This window comes from Osmerus mordax, chromosome 13 (genome assembly GCF_038355195.1).
Source record: "Osmerus mordax isolate fOsmMor3 chromosome 13, fOsmMor3.pri, whole genome shotgun sequence".
Lineage (NCBI taxonomy): Eukaryota > Metazoa > Chordata > Actinopteri > Osmeriformes > Osmeridae > Osmerus > Osmerus mordax.
Genome location: NC_090062.1, coordinates 6,334,670 through 6,360,958, shown reverse-complemented (window position 1 = coordinate 6,360,958; position 26,289 = coordinate 6,334,670). Strand labels below are relative to the sequence as shown.

Below are 26,289 nucleotides of genomic sequence, written 5' to 3'. Positions count from 1 at the left end.
AAATCGTTGATTTCCGGGGGATTGTATAGCATTTGCGGGCGTCAGGGAGCCGCTATTGAAATGCGGGAGACTCGGAACTTCCGGGAGACTTGGGATGTCTGGAAATGTGTGTTTGGTGTTGGGAAGGAACTACAGCTCATCAACAGTTTTATTTTTCTTCTCAAAAGTATGTGTGTGTGTGCACATATCCCCCCGCCATCTGCGCCCCTGTGAAAGCCTAACTGGTAACTTTGTGTATAAAATGCTGGCTACTAGGCCTACATTAATAAAAACTGCGAGAGCATTTAAAGAGCAATAAAGTAGGCCTAACTGTTTGCCCATTTCAAGTTTTTGAAGCTACAGTCGCTGCGCTTAGGGTAGGCTACTTGTAAAAGTGACGTTGTCAAGTTAATATGCATGGTTGTAGCAGGCCTACCCTATGAATCGCATCATACGGCAGGTTGTCCGGTAGGGTGCTTACACAGCGAGCAAGTAAAGCGGGCTGGTGGTGGCGGGGGAGCAAAGGAAGGAAACGTGAGGAATGGCTGAAAGCTGACTGTGTTTTTCTACAGGAAACAAATCAGGAGAGGGAAAACAATATAAAAATGCGACATGTTATGTTTTTTATTTCAAATTCATTCTTGAGTGGTCATTCTAAAGGAAGCACGAAATAGCCTACGCCTGTTCTGTTTATTTAATGGGACAACGAAAACGGAAAAAGCGTAGGTGACGATTTCTCATATGGGGTGCAAGGGTAGCCGACTTTATTTTCATGGGACCAGCGATAGGGTAGTGATCACGCCACACAAGTAGGAATATTAACCCGCAAAGGTAAACCGCTCAAATAATATGTCCCACGTTTGACAAAGAGGTGAACGGAACGGACATTTTTAGGTGTGCCTGATCCAAAGCATTAACAATTTTGTTCCTTGTGTTAGTAGGAGGCTACCTATACGAAAAACAGACTGCTACACTGTGCCACATGAAAAGTCGACGAACAGGAATAGATTACCAGAAAGGCCTTTGTTGCCCAGTCTGAAGCGAACTTGAAAATGCGTCCTTTTGCCGTTTGGATATTCTTGTGGCTGTGTTTACAACATGATGGTGCCGCTGGTCAAGGACAGTCCACTCCGGCAGTTTGTTCGCCCTCATGCAGCTGCGACGAGGACGGAGGTGCAGATTGCTCTGGGAAGGGTCTGACCACAGTCCCTGCTGGTCTCAGCGCCTTCACATACTACCTGTAAGTAAAATGTCACTAACATTCACACGGTCTTGGCGTTTAAAAATGTTGCCTCTTTGCCTTTCCGTTTAAAATAGTTAGGTCCATGAACAAACTCATATTATTGTCAGAAAAACAGACAAGGTTGGCTACTTTTGTGTATTTTGCACGAATAGCCTACTAATGATGAATGGAAACATTTTAGCCTTATAGTATCCATTGTGTTGGAGTCTGACTTTTAAATAACTCTTAGTAGGCCTAATACTTTATCTTGCGGATGCAGCTAAACAAATACAGAAACATGTAGTGTTCTGTTGGTTGCCATGCTTGTTCTTCTAGTTTACCATTGTTGATAGGATAACGTATCATTATTCTAAAGGTCTGCCTGTGTCTGATCATTGTGTCATTTGTTACTATCATTCACATGATGCTTATGGTTTGATTTTGGACATCACCCCTCTCATCCTTGCATCATCCTTGTCTGGGAAGATGCCTGGTGAGACCACAAGCACCCAAACCCTTAACTTTCCCTGCCTTGGAAAAGCAGGTCTGGGCTCAACCACAAACACAACCGCACGCGCTCCCACAGCATGCAGCGCTGTGCTCCAACATGTCCCCAAGGGAGGCCAAGGACCTGTCTTTATTACATTCTTAGTTTATCTAACAGAGGTTGTTTGCAACAATTATAGTGGGATGAGTAGCACTACACGCAACTTGGAAAATAGTGAGCATCATTAAACAATGAAAGGGGATGTTATGAGCAAAACTTCCACCAGCTGTCATGCATAAAGGATAAATCTATAGACGTCGGTAGGACCCTAGTGTCACTCCCAGGCAGCAGGTCTAAATAATAGCTATGGGAAAATGCCCTCATCCTAAAGGATGTTTCCAATTTAACCCCACACGTGGAACTGAAGTAAGAAGTGTTTGTTAACACAAAAATAAACAAGTGCGTACTCGGTTGAAAATCTCTTCAGGTCTGTGTAACATGGTATGTAAAGCCTGCCATGTTTGTGAGAGAGGAGGAGGGTGAGCACACTAGTTGATTATTACTCCATGGGCCTACAGTGAAGTGAAACTAATCCATCCCTCGTTATGTGGCCTTAACTGTTTCACAATGTGCTAGTCAATCATCAGCTAGGTAGTCCCTCCTACTGTGTGAGAGGGCCTGTGTGTTGTGCACTGCTTGTTGGACGGAGCCAATGTGCTGAACAGGAAGCAAATGTGACCTTGACAGGATCAATCTGACATGTACTTCATATCTATAATGAAAATACAAAAGTATTTTTCACACCCCTTTATTTGATTACAAATACACCCTCAGAATGACTGGGATTGTATTTGTTTTGATCTGTCAGTGTTTCAGTTCCAGAACATGGCAGTATTCTAGAATTTTCTTTGTAGTCTAGAATAGTCTGATAACCAGGAGCAGATAATGCGAGCATGATGGGACTGGGAGAAAACAGACAGAACTCCACCCTGGTGTTATGGATCTTTTTGTTAGAACAACAAACAAAACACATGCTAAAACCTTCAGTTCTGGATCATTGGTTTGGTACTCAAAGGATGTTTCGCTTTATTACATTTGAGAATTCACACTACATTAATTCCAATTCTTTCAAACATGTCCAAGTAAAAACATATCCTCAGTAATTCTCCGTCCTAACCAGTACAACCAATACATCTGTCAGTTAATTAATAATATAAGCTATATTATTTAAATATTGTGTTTCAACCACACCTTTGTCATTTTGTTGTTCTAAAGCCTGTTTTCTTAAAGTTGGTAATGTAGTGCACCAGTTATCAAGCAGTGCCTTGAGTCAACACATTGTGCCATGTTGTTACAATGTGTAAATGTGTGAAGCCTTCGGTCTTTCTCTCTGTGCAAGGCCATCAATACTGCTTAATGACCGCTTTTCAGCTCATAACTATGTGACAAATCCAGTTCACGCTCTTAGAGAGCCAGCCTTTCACATTCTCTCTCTGATTCTCTCTCTGATTCTCTCTCTTATTCTCTCTCTCTCTCTCTCTCTCTCCTTGTCTCTCTCTCATATTCTTTCTGTTACTGTGGAGGTTCTTTTCTTCCCTCTGTCTCCTGAACTCTTGCTGTCCCCCTCCTCTCCCCGGGTCCTTTGTATGGAGATCATCGGCCGGGTTAGGGATCACCCTGGATTAACGAGACACACAGCAGCTGTGGAGCCTCTCTCCTGTCAGGCTGCTTCAGAAGGAGAGGGGATAGAGTATGGACAGGATAGATATTCACACACCAACCTCTATAGAATGTTTCCTGAAAGAGCGGTCTGACATACCTATGAGGTTAGTGTTAAGGACTGGACTGATGGAGAGGAACAAGGAGATGGACACACACAGACACGCTTGCGGATAACGACAGAAGCAGCTCCGTTCCAGACAGCTGCCTTACAGGAACACTGCAGGGCACTGCAGAAGGTTGGCTTTGTTTGAGTACTTACTCCAACCACTCCTCTCCCTCCACCACTACCTGCTTGCCATGAACGCAGCAACACAAGCACAGGGGTGGAGAGAGGGACGGGCGGGAATCTTGGATGGATGAAGAGCAATGAGAAGTAGGATTGTAGTTTATTGTAGTTGTGGATTTTCTGATGTATACTGTTGAAGTCTAGCAGCCCAACGTCCAGCATGGGATTTTGTTTTTTTTGTTGCTCAAGATATGCTGCTATGCTGCACATAGGAAATGGAGAAGGCTTGTCCTCCTTGTTTTGACAGTGCCTGATGTGCTGTGTTAGCCCCATGCATTGGTCCTGGGGCAAAGGGGGGGACGGGACTATTGTGGCCGGGGGGGGGAGTGTGGAGGGATGTTGGGTTTGTGTGATTGCGGGGGCTGCCTGTTGGTGTGTGTCCATGAAGTCATTCCTGGCAGCTGAAATGGAAGCAGGCGTGCCTGAGGGAAACAGGTGAGGACAGAGAAGCTGGGGGCCTGGAAGAGGAAAAGGGGCCTCTCGACGCAGCAGCACACTAGACCCCCCCCCCCCCCTGTCCTCCTGCCCCCCCCCCCCCCCCCCCCCCCCCCCCCCCCCGCCCCAGTCCTTTAATGTAGCTATGGCTCTGCCTGGTATCTGCACTCAGGATATGATGAGTGACAAAAGACGGAGCCTCCCCAGAGCCAGGAGTGTGCACACTGGTGGCATGTGCACGCCCTCGCGTCTGCGTGCACAGGAGGGGGTGTGAGAGTGTGGCCCACATCTCAATTGAAGTCCTTTCATAGCGTGAACAAGCACAAGTTGGGACTTGGAAGGGTAGCCACAGGCGAAGGGAGGGGGCACAGAAAAGGGAGGAGGGGGGGCTAATGGTCTTTCACTCCAGTGGTCTAGCTAGCATACTTACCATTGGTGCCCTCTATCCATCTTATGCTGAATGACACTTTTGTTCGTGGTCAGTAGAGGTGAAAGGAGCCAGTCAGTTCCCGCTCACAAACAGGATGACTGCTGGATGGGAGAATGTTTAGCCTACCTCTTTCTCCCTTTCTCTTTCCCTCTCTTTCTCTCTCACACACTGTTCTCTCTCTTTCTCTTTCTTTCTCCCTGTCTTCTGTCTTTCTCCCTGTATTTGGCTTTGTATGTTATAAACAGACAGACTTTGCAATGAATGAAACTGACAGTAAACATAGGTACAAAGTTGTTCACTTTCACCCTAACTGTCATATTAGCGTCCTCTCACTCTTCTACTATTTTGATACAGACGTGCTAGCTGACCAGGACGGTTGTTTGCGCTCCAGCTATGTGGGTCAGATGGCCCTATTACCCAAGTGGTAAATACTTCACCCCCTGTGTACTCACAGAGCACCCACACACAACAACAACCCAGCCAGCCAGCCAGTCACCCAGCACACACCCAGCCACCCAGCCAGCACACACCCAGCCACCCAGCCAGCACACACCCAGCCAGCCAGCCAGCACACACCCAGCCTGCCAGCACACACCCAGCTACCCACCCACCCAGCCAGCCAGCACTCATCCAGCTACCAGCCAGCCAGCTGTCTGTGTGCCTGTTCCTTTCCAGTGGTCTCTGCCAGACCCACCTCTCTCCAGTCCTCACCTTTGTCACCTCACTAGTCAATAAGAAACAACAGTCCGGGGGGGGGGGGGGGGGGGGGGGGGGGGTTGATATACAGCACCAGAGACCCCCTCCTGAACAGCAGTCCTGTTAGTCATACTCCTGGTGACTCATTAATGGGTCACACCTAAACACAAATGACAGGATTCCTGTCAATAATGAGTCTGACCAGAGGACTGGTCAAGAAAGGGAGACATTATGGACTTTGTTTTATCAGTCCCTGAAAGAAGATGTGTCAGACTATACGTGCATGAGATCTGGCTGTTTTCACACCTGCCTCAGTGCCCGTTCTTCATCGCCCTCAGATCTCCACAGAGGAGGGAGTCCCAGTCAGCTACACCTCGGGTTCTTTGCCTCCACCAGCCTTATCTGGCCCCGTCATCCTGTCAATCATGGCTGTTCTTGCTGTTCCTGGCACGCTAGTTTCCTCTCCCTCCTGACTGTGGTGCCAGTGTCCTACCCACCCACACACATACCACACACACATGCACGTTCCACACACTCCTCTCTAATGTATGCCCCTGTGGCTGTGCTGTGGCTTTGGTCAGGACCTCATCTGGTCTGTGGACTAACGGCAGCAGCCTGTATAATTGGGAGGGAACGTTAACCCTGGCTGAGATTCTAACCAGGTTCCTAACCCTAACCAACCAAGGCCCTCCAGAGAGCCACTTTACAGATAGCATGGCTCCCTGTAATACCACACACTTAGACTGGGTTGTCTTACTTTTCAAGTTTGTTGCCTGAGGAGAGGCATTTAATTACAATTGATACATAGTTGATCATGTTGCCGAGGACACACGGGTACTGATTGTTCTAAAATAAATGAACTGTGGTAAGTGTTTTGTTGTGGGGAACTGCTCATGTTTCATTTCAGTTGTGTTGGTGCCTTGCGGTTTCAGCCAGCCTGTCGTAGCAGAGCAAGGATTGAGATCAGCTCAGGACTGGCAGACTTTACTCCAGAAGAGTCTGAAGAAGGGCTCTGTCGAGACTTGATGGAAGCCTCTTCCTGGTGCTTGTTTTCTCTCCCTCCAGTGAATAGTGTTTAGCAGTAAACTAATGTCATTTTGATACATTCTCCATACATAGTTGGGAAAGAGTTTCAGGAAAGGTTACTTTTAGGGTCAGAGGAATCGATACAGTGTTTTATTTGGTCAAACGAGGACGCAGAAAAGGGATTCTGCAGTAATACTTTTGTGTTTGAAAGGGTCCCTCAGAACAGTGGTTGACATGCAGGAATGGTCTTAATGAGTTAAACTGCTGAACAGACACATCCTTTTCCCCCTGGTCTCCTTCTGGTGTCCAACTTGTCCTCCCTTGGTCTTCCCCTCTCTGTCCACACAGTCTCTCCCTGGTCTCCTCTGTCTCTCCACATCGTGTCTCCTGAGCGCCCCCAGCCGTCCCCCTACCCCTTCCCCTAGCCCTTCCCCTAGCCCTCGCTCTCAGCCTACAGCCAACAGCCTGTGAAAGGTGCTCCATGGTGCGGGTGGACATGTGAGGGTACTGTCAACACGTCTCAATGTATCCATGGGACCACCAACGGTGACATCCCCACACCGGCAGTCTGCTAAGCCTCACCAGGGGAGCTGGCAGAGAGATAAAGAAAGAGGGGGAGGGTGGCGAGGCTGGATCAAGGAGTCTTGCACCATTGTTAAGAGAGCTATAAGGTAATTGAATAAGCCTGATGGTAAAGGGAGATAGCAGAGGGCTTATATTGGGGACCTACCGTTGTGGATGGATGGATGTGTTCCCTGCGTGTATGATCCGTATATGTTCCGTGTGTGTGTGTGTGGGGGGGTATAAGTGCGTGTCTGCTATGTGTAGTGACCAAGCAGGAGCAGAGCAAAATGATCCTCTGAGGGTCTTAAGAGCCACATGCGCGCACACACACACACATGCACACACTTCTCTGGAGAGGTCTGGCAGTGAAATCCAAGATGACTTCTCTGTTTAGGAGGGAGTTTCGCCTCATTAAGGGACCCAGGATGTTTTTTCAGCCCTGTTGTGCTCCATCTCCACATCTGGTGTCTACGGGCTCCACTTTGAAGCTTGTGAATGGATTCTTAATCAAGATGGCCGGCCAGAGTTAAAAGCTTGTCTCTGTTGAGTTGTAGCTCCTCTCTGAGGACCTGACAGTGGATGGATTTAACTGGTGTCAGAGACTTTTCTGCTGATGTTGTTTTATCCCTGTCCTCTTTAATGAAGGCAAACCAGCTCAGTTATACAATAATAGTTATCTACAATAGTAGACAATAGTTATCTACAATATTCCTTTTATTGCTTTCATTCCAGTATTTAATATTCCAGTATTCTTTAGTTGCAAATGTGTGTCTTTTGATACATTGTTTTAGTTCACTAAAAAGGGCATTTGGATGTGAAGTCATGATATTGTTGGTGCTGTTGTGTTGGAACATTTCTCATTAGCACCTTGTTAATCTCTCTCTGTACTTCATATCTGGAGTCCCATATTAGTCCGCTGGTCTCCTATGTGTGCATACCTGTCATGCTGCTACATGTCGGTGTTTCCTGGGGCTCAGAGAGAGCGAGTGGCAGAATCCCCTGGGCCTAGCTCCTACAAAGAAGAAGAAGAAAAAAAGAAAAAATACCCATAAAGAGGTCTTTGGTTGTCTCCATGGGAGAATCTGTTGAGAATCGGGCTGTTTTCGGAAACTTTTCTTCAGACAAAGGTTTAGGTATTACGTCTTCAGTCCTAATAAAGGGTATACTTATTGAGAATCACATTATAGGATTTGCTTACATAGGATGGTGTCCTTCTCTCACTTTATGATAGTATGGACTAATATCAGAAAGGCTAATCAGTGACCCTAACAATATCTCCCTTCTGCCATAAACGATCCCTATGTTAAATGCCATAGTTGCTGCTAAAATACCTGTTGGTTTTATGTAATACTTCATCTTTAGCCTATTGTCCCTCACCTGGAATTCAAAACAGTGTTTATGTAATCAAATCACCATGAATGAGTTTGTGCTTAATCCGGTTACGAGGCTACAGCACGCAAACGATATCAGCATGGTTGGGTTCGATTTTATTGAACCATCTCTCAAGTGTTTCCTAATGACTGATGTCCAGAGTGTCATCCTTCATCTCATCCTGTGTTTCCTCTTCTGCAGAGACATCAGCATGAACAACATCACAGAACTCCCAGCCTTTGTCTTCAGAAGCCTGCCCTACCTGGAGGAGCTGTGAGTACATCCATCTGTTTCCCCATGCCGTCATAAGAGAGCGCTTTACCGTGTTGCCCTGCGCTACAGCAGGCCTACTGTATAATGCTGCGTTTACCAGTCGAGTGGCTTTCTCAGCTCCACTTGTCTCACAGCAGTGAGCTGCTGACAGCCGCATAAAGAACACTTATCAACGAAGCGGTCATGTTTGACACGCTGCGTGTTTTCCACATGTGTTCACGATACGTTCCCCGTTGGAAATGTTTTTTTTAGGAATCAAGCCGGGTGGCAATATCACATCCCTGAAGGCTCCATTCAGCGTCCCTATCTAATCTGCCTGTGTGTTTGTCATTTCTTTACTCTTTAAATATCCCCTCTGTCTGGCTCAGCTGGTAGATAAGATCTGTCTAGCTGATATCAGGTAACATACCCTGAGAATTCAGAATGACCAGCAGTGAACACGTCAGGCTCCCAGGGTTGAAAGCTCTTTGTGGTGGTTTGTGTTTTTTTTTTTTTTTGGAAGCAGTGCGTGCATCTTTCATCCAGACCAGTCTTAGCTTTCCTTAGTCCTTTACAAACACTACTCGGTCTGCTTTGTCGAAGGGGCAATTTACTTTTCATCGCATTGTGCAGAGGAATGCGCAGGGCAGGAAGGAAGGAGGCAAAACAATGGTTTCCATGACAACTGGGGCTAAAAAACGCAGTCTAGCTACACTCTTACTGCTCCATGTTACCTTTCCCCTGACACAGGGGCCCTCCTAGACAGGCCTGTCATGTGTAGTGTAGACTGGGAAGCACACCTGGAGCAAAAACAGGAAGTTCAGTGAGTGGTGTTAAATGTACCTTAGAGTTCCATTGTTTTTATTCCACTGTGTGAACGTTAAGTAATCAGGTATTTGGTAGTATTTTCAATTTGTGTTTGCCCAGACCCTGCTGTGAAGCTGGTCTCTGAATGTTCTAGAACCAACAGAATATTCAGGGTCTGTTACGGCGTTCCGGAACACCTGTGACTGACAGGTGCCCTGGGTTCACTGATGTGTTTGTTTAACCTCTGAGTGGAACAGGGCCTCAGGTGGATCTGGCTGATGGATCTTCAGAAGGCTGCTCTGTGTCTGCAGGCCTGCTAGGACTCTCCCAGTGTCACTACACTGCTGCCCGGGGGGAGGGAAGGGGGGAGATATGGAGGGGGAGGAAGAGAGTTTTCAGTCATGTAACCGCTCCACTTTTCTTACTAATTATGTTTTGGTGTTCAAGGTATCCCCATGCCTGTAGGTCTCGCTCTCTCCTGCTCCCATGAAACCTGTGGAAACGTTGGTGCGCATGCTACAGTTGTCAGTGCATGTTCATTTTAGGTTGACGATCTGCCACTGCGTCTGTCAGTCAATGGAATTGACACTCCTACATGTGGATCATTTCTCTCAAACTCGTTGTGTTTTATACACTCATCTGTAATTTTTATACACTATATTAACTATATATAGTTAATATGTGTATGTAGACGTGTGTGTATGAATGTGTGTGTATATATATAAATATATATACCGGCAATAAACAAATAAACAGCCTCCTTCCTGTTCCTGTTCCCTGAAGGCGAGGGCCTCTGGTGACTCGGCCAGAGGGAGTAGTAGCATGTCTTAGGGGGTGTTTGTAGAGAGGAGAAGGATTGAGTCTTTCCTCAACAAGGCTAAGCACATTCTTCCTCTCAGCATAGCCTTGGGGGGTAGGGGGGGGGTTCTGCGCGTGTTGAGAGAAAGGGAGTGGGCGGACTGGGACTTCACTGACATGAAGGATGTCCTAGACAAGTTGTTGCCGGGTTTGTGTGTGGTACGGTGAGGTCATAGACTGGGCCCTCTGCTTTGAGGTTCCAGGACTTTTAGCGGGTTAAGTAAAAATACTGGCAATATTCAAAGCTAGTTTGTCGATTCGCATTATTTATATCATTATTCCATACAGACAAATTGTCAACCACAACATAACCAGAGGTGACTGAATGTGTGGTGGATTTGGAGGGTTGGCTGGAAAAACATACTGTCCTTGTAGGATGAAACTACGGCTGGGAGGCAATCACTGTTGGTTTGACTGGGGGCCAAGTCAAGTCAAAGGAGAGAGAGAGATAAGGAGTGAGTGAGAGCGTTTCTCTCTCCGACAGCCATATAGGGTTTCAAATCCTAATTTAACAATTATGGTCAACCACAACAGCTATATATCGTGTAAACAGTGTGTGATCACAGTCTTCGATGGTTGGGCTTTAGCTTGCAGCATGTTGTAGGATGCTGTTCCTGCCTTTTAACACTTTTCTTCTGTAACACAAGTAACTTCTGGCTGTGTTCAATTGGGTACAGCCTTCTCAAGCACTGGAAACAGGATTATTTATACTTATTGGAAAGGTTTAAGCTGACTTCACCCCCCCCCCACATCCATACTTTGCATGGTCTTAACAGTGCCTGTATTTAGGTTAGAATGTTCTGGAAGGCTTTTACCTCCTGAGGAGATCCTGGGCCTCAGCAGGACTAAACCAGGTCAGGGTTTATATGGCCAAGTATGAAGCAGAGGGTGTTCTGTGCATGAGGTTGGTTGTAGACGTTGGCTGTTCTATGATGAGATGGGGGAGGGGGGGGGGGGGTGGGGGCGGTGGGGGGGGGGTCTGTACCAGTCCGAGGTAGCGTGGATCATTCCTACAAACACCTTCTGGCTTTCAGGCTGATCACCCTGCAGCTCTGGGTTCTGAGGTGGGGTGGGGGGTGGGGGTGGTGGTTGTGGGCCTGGGCTGACTGTGACAGCTTGGGCTTCTGGACTCCAGTTACATGGTGATAAATCACCTGCTAATCTTTCTAGACCTGATATGGAGTCCAGCTATGTCTCCAGCCCAGCCCAGCCACCACACCAACCTTCTCTCTCTCACTCTCTTCTCTCTCTCATCTCTCTCTCTCTCTCTCCTCTCTCTCTCTCTCTCACTCTCTCTCTCTCTCTCTCTCTCTCGTCTCTCTCTCTCTCTCTCTCTCTCCTCTCTCTCTCTCTCTCTCTCTCTCGTCTCTCTTTTTCTCTGTATCTGTCTCTTACCTTATCTCTTCTCACTCACACACGTCTATTGAACACACACAGACACAGTCGCTGTACAGACACAGTCCCCTCCTCTCTCTCTCTCTCTCTCTCTCTCTCTCTCTCTCTCTCTCTCTCACGTTGTCCTCATTCACACCAGTTATTTTAAATTTACATTCAGGTCAAACTTGCAGTCAGGCTGACTCGTGCATTCAAACTAAGTTGATGCTACAACCTCCTATCGCAGTCACCACATACTGCCGAACTCTCTTCAAAAATAGTGCTGGTGGAAGTAGCACTCACACTGCTTGTGCCAGCAGCTTTCCTGGGAGGGAGGTGGAGAGGATGGGCCCCGGGGGGGGGGGGGGAAGCGGAGTATGGGTTGTTTGAGAAGGGGGTAAACAGGATTGGGGGGGGGAGCCAGTCGTAACATGTCCTGGGTGTCATATGAAGTGACAACAGGCCATCTCACTTACACGTCCCTGGGTGTCACGCTGGGCCTGATACCACTGGCCTCCTCCAGTTTAGGGGTGCTCTTCTAATGCTCACTGATATTTAGAATATTTGACCCAATGATGAACCACACTCAACATCTATCAGCCAATCGTGATTGACCATTTTTTTTTACATTTCTCAATGTGATTTATAATCTCTCTCTTGTGCTGTTTCTTTTTTTCTCTTTCTATCTCAGACGGCTGGCAGGAAATGATCTCTCCTTCATCCACCCTGAAGCTCTGTCTGGACTCCACCAGCTTAAAGTCCTGTAAGTTACGTTTTCATTGCATGACACACACATACACACACAGAGAGACACACACAGACACATGCATATAAGGCCATGCCCTTTCTGCCTTTGCATTGAGCAAAGAGTCCAAAGTCCTGTTGGCCTACCTGGGCCACAACCCACTCTAACACACAACCACACATTCATGAACACACACACACCTCCTACTGTATACTTCATACACACCGTTCTTCAACTGTCACTGTAAAACTATAATTGTTTACCAGTTCAGAACCAGTATTTCTTCACTGTCGTAAATCAGAGTGTAGTAAATCAGTGTCAGGGACTCAGGAGAGCAGGTGAGACAGACCAGCTCTTTCCTGAGAGTGTGAGCGTTTATGTTGTGTGTGTGTGGTGCTGTAGCACACAGGAAGTGGTGGTGTAGCAGTCAGGAAGCTGAAGGGCCCAGGGCCCAGTAGAGCTGATAGAGGAAGGGAGATCAACTATCACCGCGATTTGCACTTGAGTGCAGACTGTAGGATTCACACATTGACTGATTTTTGACATTGTCACTGGGCATACACATACACACACACACTGCTCCTATTCCTATAGTTCCCCCCACATTGTTACCCATCAGTAATCATTGCCAAGCTGCATTTTTCTAATACCTTGAATATTCAGAGGCTCATCTCCACCTCATACTGCAGCCTGTAGATCCCTGTTCTACTACTGTACACACTTGGATGTCTACCTGTCCTCCTGTAATACCATGGAGACCAGTAACATCATAGATACCAGTAACACCATAGATACCAGTAACACCATAGATACCAGTAACACCATAGATACCAGTAACACCATGGAGACCAGTAACACCATGGAGACCAGAGCTACTGCACCAGTAGATGTGAATGTGATCAGGTTCCTCATGTGTTCTCCATTCCTCAGCATGTTACAGAACAACCAGCTGAGGACCGTTCCCAGTGCAGCTCTGAAGAACCTCCACGCCCTCCAGTCTCTGTGAGTATTGAGTGTCTTTCTCTGACTGTCTGGGTCTACAGTAGGACCTGGCCCCCCTTCTGTGAGAAGGTCAGGATCCATCTGGAAGGTGGAGCAGCAGAGATTCTCTGGAAATCCAGTTCTCCATTATCACCTCACAGATCCCTCAATTTTTTTTCTTTCCATGTTATCTGAAAGGTACAGGCCTGCACACGTGACCCTCATTGTCTCTCTCTCTCTCTCTCTCTCTCTCTCTCTCTCTCTCTCTCTCTCTCTCTCTCTCTCTCTCTCTCTCTCTCTCTCTCTCTCTCTCTCTCTCTCTCTCTCTCTCTCTCTCTCTCTCTCTGATTCTCTCTCTCTCTCTCTGATTCTCTCTCTCTGATTCTCTCCTCTCTTTCCTTTTTTTCTACAGATGTCTTTTTTTTTCCTCCGAGGGGGTTAAGGTCTGAAGCTGAAGTAATGCATTTTGGCAGAGCAGGGTTTGTCTGAAACCTCTGAGAACAAGATGTCAATCAACAGGCCTTGCTGCTTCCAACACAGACTCCTAGGGAATGTCGAGGGAGAGAGAGAAGTAGAGATAGAGGTGGAGTGAGAGCACAACAAGGGGAAACTTGGTTCGAGTTTGTGGAATGAAGAGGAGGATCTGAAAACACAGTAGACTAGCAAGTCAGGATTGAGTTAGAGTTGGGTAGTGGTGGTTTATGCTTTAAGACACAGGTGCAGTGTTAGAGGAGCACCAGGAGAAGTATGCTTTTCTAGAACAAATAGAGCTGCTGTGTGTCATAAATTGCTGATACAGTATTGATCATGGAAAGTCCCTGATCTCGTTCCTCAACTTAATCTTTCACTCTTCCCTCCCTCCGTCCGCAGGCGTCTGGACGCCAACCACATCACCGTGGTTCCCGAGGACAGCTTCGAGGGCCTGCAGCAGCTGCGCCACCTCTGGTTGGACGACAACAACCTCACGGAGGTCCCCGTCGACTCTCTGAGGCACCAGGCCAACCTCCAGGCTCTGACCCTCGCCCTCAACCGCATCCCCGTCATCCCAGACCACGCCTTCGCCAACCTCAGTAGCCTGGTGGTGCTGTGAGTACAGGCTGCCCTCCCACTGTCTCCTCCCACTGTCTCCTCCCACTGTCTCCTCCCACTGTCTCCTTCCACTGTCTCCTCCCACTGTCTCCTCCCACTGTCTCCTCCCACTGTCTCCTCCCACTGTCTCCTCCCACTGTCTCCTCCCACTGTCTCCTCCCACTGTCTCCTCCCACTGTCTCCTCCCACTGTCTCCTCCCACTGTCTCCTTCCACTGTCTCCTTCCACTGTCTCCTCCCACTGCCTCCTCCCACTGTCTCCTTCCACTGTCTCCTCCCACTGTCTCCTCCCACTGTCTCCTCCCACTGTCTCCTTCCACTGTCTCCTCCCACTGTCTCCTCCCACTGTCTCCTCCCACTGTCTCCTTCCACTGTCTCCTCCCACTGTCTCCTCCCACTGTCTCCTCCCACTGTCTCCTCCCACTGTCTCCTCCCACTGTCTCCTCCCACTGTCTCCTCCCACTGTCTCCTTCCACTGTCTCCTTCCACTGTCTCCTCCCACTGTCTCCTCCCACTGTCTCCTCCCACTGTCTCCTTCCACTGGCTCTGAATCACGTGTTCAGATAAACACACCAGGAGCTGCACCATCAGGGTTCTTAGTCAACTGTGGGGCCGACCACAGATATGCTAGTATCTGACCGAGACAACCCACCCTGCTCCTCTCTGTCTCTTACCAGATGAGTTATCAGCTAAGTAGATCAACATACGTCATTTACTCTGGAACACGCACACACACACACACACACACACACAGGCGAATGGCAGTGCCCGCGGGCCTCATTTGCAGGAAAATCGGACAAACCTGTGTCCCCGGGGGGCAGTGAGAATAAACAGGAAGAAGAGACTGTGAATCCATCAGGCGTAGACAGACCTGAGTAGACGAGAGCTGAGCTCACGCTGACAGCTGATTTAGTGATCACAGCTCTGTGCTCCCCCTGATGGCTCCACAGGACCCTGGCCTTACCTTGGGAAGAGATTGAAGGAGTTTTACTGTCAGACAGGGAGCCTGGGGGATGTGAAAGTGCTGTGTTGTTCATTCACAGTGTATCGGACGCCATGCGGTGTATGGAAAAGTTGGTTTTATAGTGTGTGTGTGTGTGTGTGTGTCCGTGTGCGTGTATTCTTCTACTCGGAAACATCTCAAGCCTAAGATGTCTTGTCTCATACATAGCAGCTTTGTGAAAGTGGAGAGGATGAAGGATGCCTTGTTGTTGTTTTTCAGGCATCTTCACAACAACAGGATTGTTGAGATTGGAGAGAACTGCTTCACTGGGCTGGAGAACCTGGAGACCCTGTAAGTTCACAGTGAAGCATGCAGCTCTGTACTGCTCCCCCCTATCCCCACACTCACACTCCCTCTCTCTCACACTCTCTCCCTCTCTCTCTCACTAGCTTTTTCTCTCCCATTGCATGTGAGTGGATGCGTGCGTACATCTGTGAGCCCCCCCACCCCCCACCTCCCTGCCTGGACGTCAGTGTGTCCACTTCCTGTTGTAATTGCTCCAGGATAAATGGAGCAGAGTCCATGATGACTATCAGCTCTGCCCTCCCGTTGCTCACTTCCTGCTGGCCACCGTCTCCAGGCAGCACTGCGACACACCAGGACTTAGAGGCAGCACTGCGACACACCAGGACTTAGAGGCAGCACTGTGACACACCAGGACTTAGAGGCAGAACTGCGACACACCAGGCATTAGAGGCAGCACTGTGACACACCAGGCATTAGAGGCAGCACTGTGACACACCAGGCATTAGAGGCAGCACTGCGACACACCAGGCATTAAAGGCAGCACTGTGACACACCAGGACTTAGAGGCAGCACTGCGACACACCAGGCATTAGAGGCAGCACTGTGACACACCAGGCATTAGAGGCAGCACTGTGACACACCAGGCATTAGAGGCAGCACTGTGACACACCAGGCATTAGAGGCAGCACTGTGACACACCAGGCATTAGAGGCAGCACTGTGACACACCAGGCATTAGAGGCAGCACTGTGACACACCAGGCATTAGAGGCAGCACTGTGACACACCAGGCATCAGAGGCAGCCTGGTCTTTCATTAGCAGCTGCCCACTGGCCCAGGGGTAATAGCGGAATAAAAACAACTGTTAATATCAATGCTTTGAGCAATGTTATCTGTCTGTTATGACAATGATATATGTAGTGATGTACTCTTAAGAGGGCTTCATAAGGTTTGAACAAACAGATGGTGATGTTGTAATGTTGTGTGTTTGCATCGTTTTGGCGTGGTAGTGAGGTGTGTAATATACATCTACAGCCAATGATCTCCTCTTTCCCTGTCATTCTCCAGGGATCTGAACTTCAACAACATCAAGGTATTCCCCAAAGCCATCCAGACCCTACCCAAGCTAAAAGAACTGTGAGTATGGCGGCCCCTCCCCCCCCCACACACACACGCACACACACTAAGCGAATTAAAGAAAAGTGCACTCCTTAATGACTGCTTTCATCATCATACTATTCCCTTCCATTTGTTATGCTTTCCTAATGCCACTTTAATTCAAAGTGGTAGTGTGGTTGGAGCCCTGTATTAACTGATTGTCTAATACAGTGAAGACAGGAGGGACTTTAGGTGCCCTCTGCAGTATGATAGTGTCAGGCTGTGTTTTGGGTAGAAAAGGGAGATACTAACGCCAGTGTGTGTGTGTGTGTGTGTGTGTGAGAGGTAGCTGAGGGATTGATGAGGGTGTCTGGATGGATGGAGCATCAGAGCACACAGACCACTCTATCTGTTTTCCTTTCTAGTCCTCTTTTGTTCCCCTCCCCTCTCGTCTGTCAGCAACGAGGCGAGGAGACGCGCAGGGTTCACTCAGGAGGACACCCTGACAGCTCCAAACCCTTTGTTAGATGAAAAACAAGTCAGGTTTCTCATCTCTCTGTCTCTACTTAGTCAAAGTGCTGACTGGGAGTGCTAGAGCCACTCACGAGACACTTTTCACACGGCCTTTGAACTGAGGTCACATCCATGTAGTATTCATGTCAAAAAAATAAAAGAAAAAAAATCTTCACAGAACATCAGGATTTCTTTACTAGATGTGGCTTGATGTGTACCATGTATGTGATCTTTCTGATGATCCTGTCGACTCTTGATAGCCTGTTTCTTTCATTAGAGAGATGAATGCCGCTGTGGCATAGGCATAGAACGTCAAACATAATAGTTAGTCAGAAAATCGTCCGTCAACAAGCTCAATTAGCAAATCAACAGATGCCATCTACAGGAGGGCTGTGGCAGTAGCTGAGTCATTCTGGCCCATACTAGAGACCACAAGCACAGTACTGGGAGCAGCCTTTCACCTTATCAAAGGGCAAGCCTGATACTAAACCACCTACCCTCACTCTAAGGCCTGTTGCAGAGGGGTGAGAAGTACTAACCATGTCCTGGGTCTGTTTCCTTTCTCCAGCGGTTTCCACAGCAACAATATAGCTGCCATACCTGAAGGAGCCTTCCATAACAACCCTCTTCTCAGAACCATGTAAGGTCAAATGCCTGTACCCACACTATGACCTGTTATACCTCCAACCCACATTTAGAACAAAGTTGAACTTAAATGGACACACACTTTTGCTTCCTTTCTGTTTTTCTTTCTCCCTATCTTACTCTCTCGCACTCTTAATGATGGCATTGCAAGTTGGAACTGTACTGTATATCAGTGTGCCTTTGGGTATACATGTCCAGAAGATGGTGCCATTCTTGCATAGTGGATGAGTCCTGACACACTGTCCTCTCCCCCTCCTCCTCTCTCTTCTCCCCTGTCCCCTCCTCCAGCCACCTGTACGACAACCCTCTCTCCTCCGTGGGGGCCTCGGCCTTCCAGAACCTCTCAGACCTGCACTCCCTGTAAGTTCCTCTCCCTCCCAGCCCTGACCTGGTCAGCTTCCAGGTCATGAACACATTTTGAGATGATGTAGATCTCTTAAACATACTGACCCACTGGCTTAGCTCTGATGTACCTGATGTGAGTGTGTTCTTGGACCTGCTGTGTTGCAGGATGCTCAGAGGAGCCAGTCAGGTGCAGGAGTTCCCAGTCCTCACAGGAACCAACCACCTGGAGAGCCTGTGAGTAAACCCCCCCCCCCCCCCCCCAGAGGACAGGAAACCCCAGTCTGTGGTAGTGTTCTGTGTGTCTGTCACGCTGGGAGAGGATGTCGTGACCGTGGTAATAGTCTTTATATCTGCATGTTGTTTCCAGCACCCTGACTGGTACGAACATCGCTGTGGTTCCTGCTGACCTGTGTGATGACCTGAAGCTCCTCAGAACTCTGTGAGTGGCCATGAGACACCTCATAATGCACCACACCTGGCATTGTGAGACTTAACTGACTCCACTCCGTCTGCCTCCTCCCTCTGCCTCCTCCCTCTGCCTCCTGCAGAGACCTGTCCTACAACCAGATCGAGGAGCTTCCATCCCTCCAGGGCTGCGTCCAGCTGCAGGAGATGTGAGTCGACACATCTCTCACACACACACACACACACACACACACACACACACACACACACACACACACACACACACACACACACACACACACACACACTCACCTACTGCATGTCCACATTTTAATACTCAAAAGGAATCCAAGCCGTTCACCCATTCGCCCGATCTCTGATGTGTGTATGCTCCCTCATCACCCACATGTTCTGTTCTCTCCTCCTGTGTGCGTGTCCTGTCTCTAGAAGCCTGCAGCACAACCATATCCTGCAGATCGACAGACACACATTCCAGGGTCTCTCTGCCCTGCGCTTGTTGTGAGTTAACCTCCCTTCACCGCCACACAGAAAAAAAACCTATACATACCCGACATGCACACATACACACACACGGCACATGCACAGTCTAACCGTTCGGCTAAATCTTGTCTCCCACAGAGACCTGAGTAGGAATGAGATCCGAAGCATCCACAGGCATGCCTTCCTCTCCCTCACCTCTCTGACCAACCTGTGAGTAGACGCTCTTACCTCCACCTCACACCAGGTCCCTCACATCGCCATGTAGTGGTGCACATGCGTGTAAGACGCTCGTGCTAGTATGTAGACGTGTGACGGGAGCCTGCGGTGTGTGTGCTGTGTTGCAGGGACCTGAGTTTGAACTCTCTGACCAGCCTGCCCACCGCTGGTCTGACGGGCGTGAACCAGCTCAAACTGACAGGGAACCTGGAGATGAAGAGCATTCTGACGGCAAAAAGCCTGCCCAGACTCAGGTCAGTATCCCAGGAGGACACGCCTTGATGCTTACACACACACACATCTCCTCGGAATTCATCCAGAAACAACACACACACACACGCACCACCTCCCTACCACCCCTTCTCTTGCCCGTCTGCCAGTGGCTAAGGCCTAAGGCCTAGACACATAGTTTGGAATGGAATGAAGAGATGTCTTGGTTAACAAGTTCTAACCTTGCAGCAGGATCACATTCACACTGCTGGTCTTTCATTCACACTGAGACACAGATCCAGTACTGTCTGGTACAGTAAAGTCTGACATCTGGTAAAGGTGAAGCTGCTGGGAGATGTGGGTCAGACTGATCTCCAGCCAGACTTGTTCATCAGTGTTTCCTCTGTGACCCCCAGGTCCATCTCTGTGCCGTACGCCTACCAGTGCTGCGCCTTCGTGGGCTGTGACTCCATCGTGAGTCCTCCTCCGGAGGCCGCTGCAGGTGAGAGAACTCACAACCTCACTGCAAAAAAAGAAGAAGAAATAATTATCGTATATATATTTTTCATTGACATGAGGTGATTTTGAGGGTAAACAGGAAGTGGGCATTGTTTCCTTGTGTGTTGCAGGTGGAGAAGTGGTGGAGAGAGTCTCCATGGTTATGCACTGCTCTCCCTCACCAGGTAGCTCTGTCACCATGTTTGTTTTCTGTCTGCATCCTCTACACTGCTCTCACCAAAATAATTTGCGACCTCAGACTAAACTCTGATGCAAATAAAGTCTCTATCCTTATCCTGTTAGATCTCAGTGCAGCATTTGATACCATTGATCACAACATCCTAATCAATAGACTGGAAAAGCTTATTGGGTTCACGGATAGTGTATTGAACTGGATTAAATCATATATCACAGGAAGGAAGTTTTATGTTAGTTTAGGAGACCATAGGTCCAAGAAACATGATAACTGCTACGGGGTTGCTCAAGGAAGCTGCTTAGGTCCATTACTTTTTTCTCTTTATATGTTACCACTCGGCAACATAATCAGAGAACATAACATACATTTCCATAGATATGCGGATGACACACCTATATATATCCACTGAACCCAACGATGCAACGGCCATCAATTCCATTACCAACTGCCTGTTGGCAATAAACAAATGGATGAATGATAACTTTCTTAAATTAAATGAAGACAAAACCGAAGTCCTACTATGTGGCCCCAAATCCAAAAGAGAGATGCTTACTAAGAATCTAGGAGGCCTAACCCCCTGTCTTAAACCAGAGGTGACGAGTCTCAGTGTAATCCTGGACTCAGATTTGAATTTCAACTCTCACTTTAATAAAGAGACCAAAACAGCTTTCTTTCACCTGAGGAATATAGCAAAGGTACAACCATTCATAAAACAAAATGATGCAGAGAAGTTAATTCATGCTTTTATATCCAGCTGGCTGGACTACTGTAACACACTTTTCACTGGTCTTCCCAAAAACCCCACTGAAAGACTACAGCTCATTCAAAATTCTGCAGCTAGATTATTAACCAAAACTAAAAGGAGAAAACACAATAGTCCTGTCCTAGCTACTTTACACTGGCTCCCTGTTACCTTCAGAATTGACTTTAAGGTCCTTTTCCTCACATACAAAGCTCTACACGGACAAGGACCTAGCTACATTGCTAACTCCCTTATAAACTACACACCAGCTAGAACTCTGCGATCATCAAATGCAGGCCTATTAGAGGTAACCAGAAGCAGTCATAAGAAGATTGGTGATTCGGCCTTTGTCAATTACGCCCCAAAACTATGGAACAAATGACCCATAAATATTAGGGAAGCAAACACGCTACACATTTTTAAAAGACAGCTTAAAACCTACCTTTTTACCGAAGCATTTAAGTAATTTTATCTCAGAAGGGTTTTACTACTTTTATTAGTTATATTATTGTTTTTATAGATTTGCTATTTCAATTATTACTTTTATCACTTTTTTTCCACTATTGTTTTTATTTATTTTATGTAAAGCACCTTGAGCTACAATTCTTGTATGAAATGGGCTATATAAATAAAGTCTTACTTACTTACTTACTTACTGTACACAGCTAATATTAGTGTTACTATTGTTATTATTAGTAGCTATTTGTTTGGAAAACAAATTCTCCCGTATTCTACTGCCTTCCCTCCATCTATCTTCTCATTTCTTTCCTCCTCCTCCCTCCATCCCTCTCTCCAGGAGCCTTCAAGCCGTGTGAACATCTCCTGGGTAGCTGGATGATCCGCCTGACAGTCTGGTTCATCTGCCTGGTTTCCCTGGTCTGCAACAGCCTGGTTCTGGCTGCTACCTTCTCCAGCCAGCGGGCCCTACCTTCGGGCTCCTCGTCCCCAGCCTCCCTGCCCCCAGCCAGGCTGCTGATGGGCCTGCTGGCCCTGGCCAACCTGCTGACCGGCATCTACGTGGGGGTGCTGAGCGTGCTGGACGTAGCCACCTGGGGCTCCTTCTCCCAGTTCGGGGTGTGGTGGGAGACGGGCATGGGCTGTCGGGTCACGGGAGTCCTGGCGGTCTTCTCCTCGGAGTGGGCTGTCCTGCTGCTGCCTCTGGCGGCGGTGGAGCGCAGCGTGGCGGTCTGGCCACTGCTGGGGAAGACGGCGGCGGTGTCAGCCTCACCGCGCAGGAGCAGGGGGGCAGAGAGGCGCATCAGCCTGGCTGCGGGCCTACTGGGGGTCCTGGCTGCAGCTGCGGCCTGCCTGCCTCTGATCAGCTCCAGCCAGCCCTCGGCCTCCCCTCTCTGCCTGCCCTTCTCCGGGGGCGAGGGCCCGGCCCTGGGGGTCACGGTGGCCCTGGTGCTGCTCAACGCGCTGGCCTACCTGTTGACAGCGGGCGTGTACACGCGGCTGTATTGCCGCCTGGGGCGCACGGAGCTGGCCGCCCCCGAGCAGAGCGGGGCACTGCGCCACGTCGCCTGGCTCATCTTCACCAACTGCATCTTCTTCTGTCCTGTCGCCGCCTTCTCCTTCGCGCCCCTGCTGGCCGCCTCCGGTACCGCAGGAGGTCCTGAGATTGCCAAGTCTGTCACGCTGATCTTCTTCCCCCTGCCCGCCTGCCTGAACCCGGTCCTGTACGTGTTCTTTAGCCCCACCTTCAGGGAGGACTGGCAGAGGCTGCGGGGCCGGGCGGGAGTGGCCAGGGGTGTGAAGGCGGGGCCAGGGCAGGGTGGTGGTTGTGGTCAGGGCGTGGGGGGCGGAGACTCTGCCGGCTATGACTGTGGGGCGTACTCCCAGCTGTGCGGGGAGGCGAGGGGGTGTGAGCAGTGTGAGGCTGCCGCGCTCCACGCCCGGGCCTCTTCCTCATCCTCCTCTTCCTCAGTCTGCAGACACTTGGTGAAGTCCCACAGCTGCCCCACCCTTCCGGCCGGGGCGGGGCCGTGCCAGCGGGCGGAGGGCTACTGGGCGGACAGCGGCACGCCCTCGGCCCAGTCCGAGTACGCGGACGAGGGGGACTCGTTTGTGTCGGACAGCTCGGACCAGGTGCAGGCCTGTGGACGAGCGTGCTTCTGTCAGAGCAGAGGCCTGCCCCTCGTCCACTACTCGTACAACATACCTCGCGTGAAAGACTGATGGCGGAAGAGTGTGTGGAATGTGTGTGTGTTTGTGTGTGAAAGTGTGCGTGTGTACGTGTGCATGCATTTCTACCAACCGATTTTGTTCAACGCCTTAGCGAGTAGAAACACTTTGTGACACAGTAAAACATTGCATACAGACTCAGATCATTCAGGAAGCACTTCTTTGACATCACTGTGTGTGCAGAGGCTCAACCAATCACATCGGTGTGGGAACAGAGACTCAACCAATCACAAAAAGGGAATGTTACCATGACTCGGAGTGCATGAAGACGGAAGACGTTGGGCCAGGACTTGGTCTGCCCTAAAGGAGGTTGAACCAGTTCCTGTAAACCTTTTGTGTGTGTGTGTGTGTTTCTGACAAAAGACAAACAGACAGACTGTCACCCTGTTATCTAAAGAGGAACTCATGCCATCAGTGCCTATTCCTGGGTCAGATATAAATGTCACCCGAGGTCAATAGTATCTGGCTGGGGACTTCCTGTCTCTCCTTGTAGCTTCTACAAGGATGCAATAGATCGATATATAAAGATAAGCTTCTTTTTTTTGTTTTGTTTTTTCATGATCGGTCGATTTTAAAGCCTAGCCATAATCTCTGTTAATATAGTTTTGTATGTACATGTAGCAAATGTAATCGTCCTCATTCTAGTGTTGTTGATTGTTTTCAGTGTGAATGTACCACATCCTTCACGGGAATACTGCATGGAATAGAATGTCTTCATTTCAACTTACCCAGTTGACCTTGAATGTGACACTGATTAAATCTACACTCTTAAACTACACACATACTAAGCATGCATTTTCCTTATGGTTGCCAGATACTGACATAAATGCAAAATAGGAGAATCAGAAATGTTTCCTTGCTGAAAGTGATCAGACTTGGAAGCCATATTGGAAGAGCAGATATAAGAGTTATAGCTGCAGTAGTTTATCTAGCTGCCATTGGTATAGTTTATTGTTGTTTGTTGAGACAAATTATAAATGTGGGTAATGGTGATTTAATGCCGGAAAGTTGGCCCTGAAAGTAGAACACAATGCTTATCCCAGGCACCCACAGACTGGAGCGCCCCTAGTGGTGAATGTTAAATCCTACACACAGGAAAGTTGTTAGACAGATTGTATTGTAGTAATGGTAGATACAATAAAAAGGGGTTTATTTTTTTACGGTAGACATGAACCATGTGGGTGCTTCTCTGAAAGCAAAGCTATTTTGCCAAAGTTAATCTACATTATACTAATGTGCGTTCTCATGACCATGAATACGGTTTTAAAGATAATATTTTTCATATTTAGTCGTCAGGAGTTTATGGATGAGCCTGTGTGGTACAGCAGAGGGGTTTCTGAGGGAGGTGTGGGTGCTGTGAGGGCCTGTATTCACAAGTGTACTTCATGTTCATGCTCACTCAGGAATGTAGGGAAACCGTGACTCCCCGTCAACTATTTGCTCACATGTCCTTATAATACATAAAATTGACTTGTGAAATGATACAGTAGATTCATGCCTGTGAGTTTCATTCATGTAATGGTATGGAGTTGTGACCGGTATGACTGGGTGTGTAGTTATAACACCAACCAAATGTAATTTTTATTTCTCATTTTGTGTCTGTTTTTTGTTTGTGAAAATTCCAAATCTCTGTGTTTTGTGTTTGAGTTTGTAAATTATTTTTTGATGCTGTAGAAAACCAATAATCACAAATGGGATGTGTTGTGTAATCACGAAAGCTACCTCCTCCTCTGTAATGGCTACAGGCAGTGCTTTAGACCGTCTGTCCTAGTTCTGTTTGAGAGGTAGGCTTTAAATACTTCTGGTTGTACATTGTCACTGAATTTATGTCACGCTTTTAGTTAAATGCAAATTGTGGGAGGAATTGATGTACTGTATACTGTGATTTGTTTTCTAAACCAAAATATATAAACTAAAAAGTTGCTTTCAAATCAGTTCTGTTCGTGACACTTTTATTTAAATTGGAATTACACCTCCACACATACTTTCACCGTGCAGAAAACAAACAGGCAGCAGAGAATCAGAACACACCTTTGCCCTGATAGAGGCCTTGTCTGGACTGTTAGTGTGTGTGAGTGTGTGTGTGGTATAATGTTCTGTCTCAAGGATCACCTTCTGCTCCTTCGTCCTTTTGAATACCCTCAGGTCTATAAATGACCCCCAGCCCAGGGTCCAGCTTGCCATGTGTGCTGACTCCCCAGGCTGAGGTGAGGAGAGCTCTGACTGGGCCCGTGGTGGAAAATAGCCCCCTGACTGGAGGTAAGGACAGTCAGGACATCTGAGGTTCTTCACTGTGTATATAGGTGCTGGTTTCAGTTTCAAAAACAGGCAGCACATTATATTTGAGATATGGCACGCAATGGTGCAGATGGGCACATTCATTCTTATATTTATTGTATTAAGCATACATGCTGACCTGACACCCTCAGTGTGGCAGTACGTGCCACTGAGTATGTTAGGTTAGCAGATGACGGCCAGTTGCTGGCTTGCCATCCTTGGGGACAGGCAATAAGTCACCCAGGAACCCTCTCTTACACAGATCAATTCCCCTCCCAGACACACATTGTGACTAATGGGACATTCAGGCTATTCCAAGTATGACCACTCCTCTCCCTGCTCTGCACACGTTAAACACATACCTGCATCCTTCCTGGCCTTAGCTGGGCTTTGTTACATTAATACCAGCCTGCTGGCAGTCTCTCTGCTATTCCCCCTAGCATTGGAGCACCACAGGCATGCTGGGCTCTTTGTTGGCATGGTGTGTGTGCCTTTGTTGGCATGGTGTGTGTGCCTTTGTTGGCATGCTGGGTGCGTTTGTTGGCATGCTGGGTGCGTTTGTTGGCGTGCTGTGCGTTGTTGACCTCGGAGCGATCATGTGGGCACAGGGGGAAGTGCTGCTTCACCTGTGAATTCATCTCATCTCACTGAGTTCACATTCAGTCCGTGGCACATGTGTCCAAAAGGAAAAGATATACTTAAAAGTACACTTACAAATTTTATGTACAAAAATGCTTATATTAAAGTTGTCAGTAAGTATGTGAATATAAAAAAATCGATTTAAGTACACTTCCAATTGTGTAGAAAAAGATACATATCATGCAAATGTATTAATCTGGAACCATTTTTTATTTTGTATTCTTCAATTGGAAAATTAAAGGATTACAAT

General features: G+C 48.0%; 1 protein-coding gene across 2 annotated transcripts; it reads left to right on the top strand.

Annotated features, from left to right (window-relative positions):
• Positions 1–517: 517 nt before the first annotated feature.
• lgr4 (leucine-rich repeat containing G protein-coupled receptor 4) lies at positions 518–25,048 on the top strand. Of its 2 annotated transcripts, none has more exons than XM_067249036.1 (19): positions 518–810; positions 921–1,219; positions 8,420–8,491; positions 12,201–12,272; positions 13,185–13,256; positions 14,106–14,321; positions 15,546–15,617; positions 16,639–16,707; positions 17,750–17,821; positions 18,115–18,186; positions 18,337–18,405; positions 18,539–18,610; positions 18,720–18,785; positions 19,024–19,095; positions 19,216–19,287; positions 19,422–19,547; positions 19,920–20,005; positions 20,133–20,186; positions 21,736–25,048. In XM_067249036.1, the coding sequence occupies exons 2-19, from the start codon at positions 1,032–1,034 to the stop codon at positions 23,115–23,117; spliced, it is 2,904 nt and encodes a 967-aa protein (XP_067105137.1). In that variant the 5' UTR covers positions 518–810; positions 921–1,031; the 3' UTR covers positions 23,118–25,048. The 2 variants fall into 2 exon arrangements, with proteins under 2 accessions (XP_067105137.1, XP_067105136.1); XM_067249035.1 differs by having other exon boundaries at positions 918–1,219.
• Positions 25,049–26,289: the final 1,241 nt, after the last annotated feature.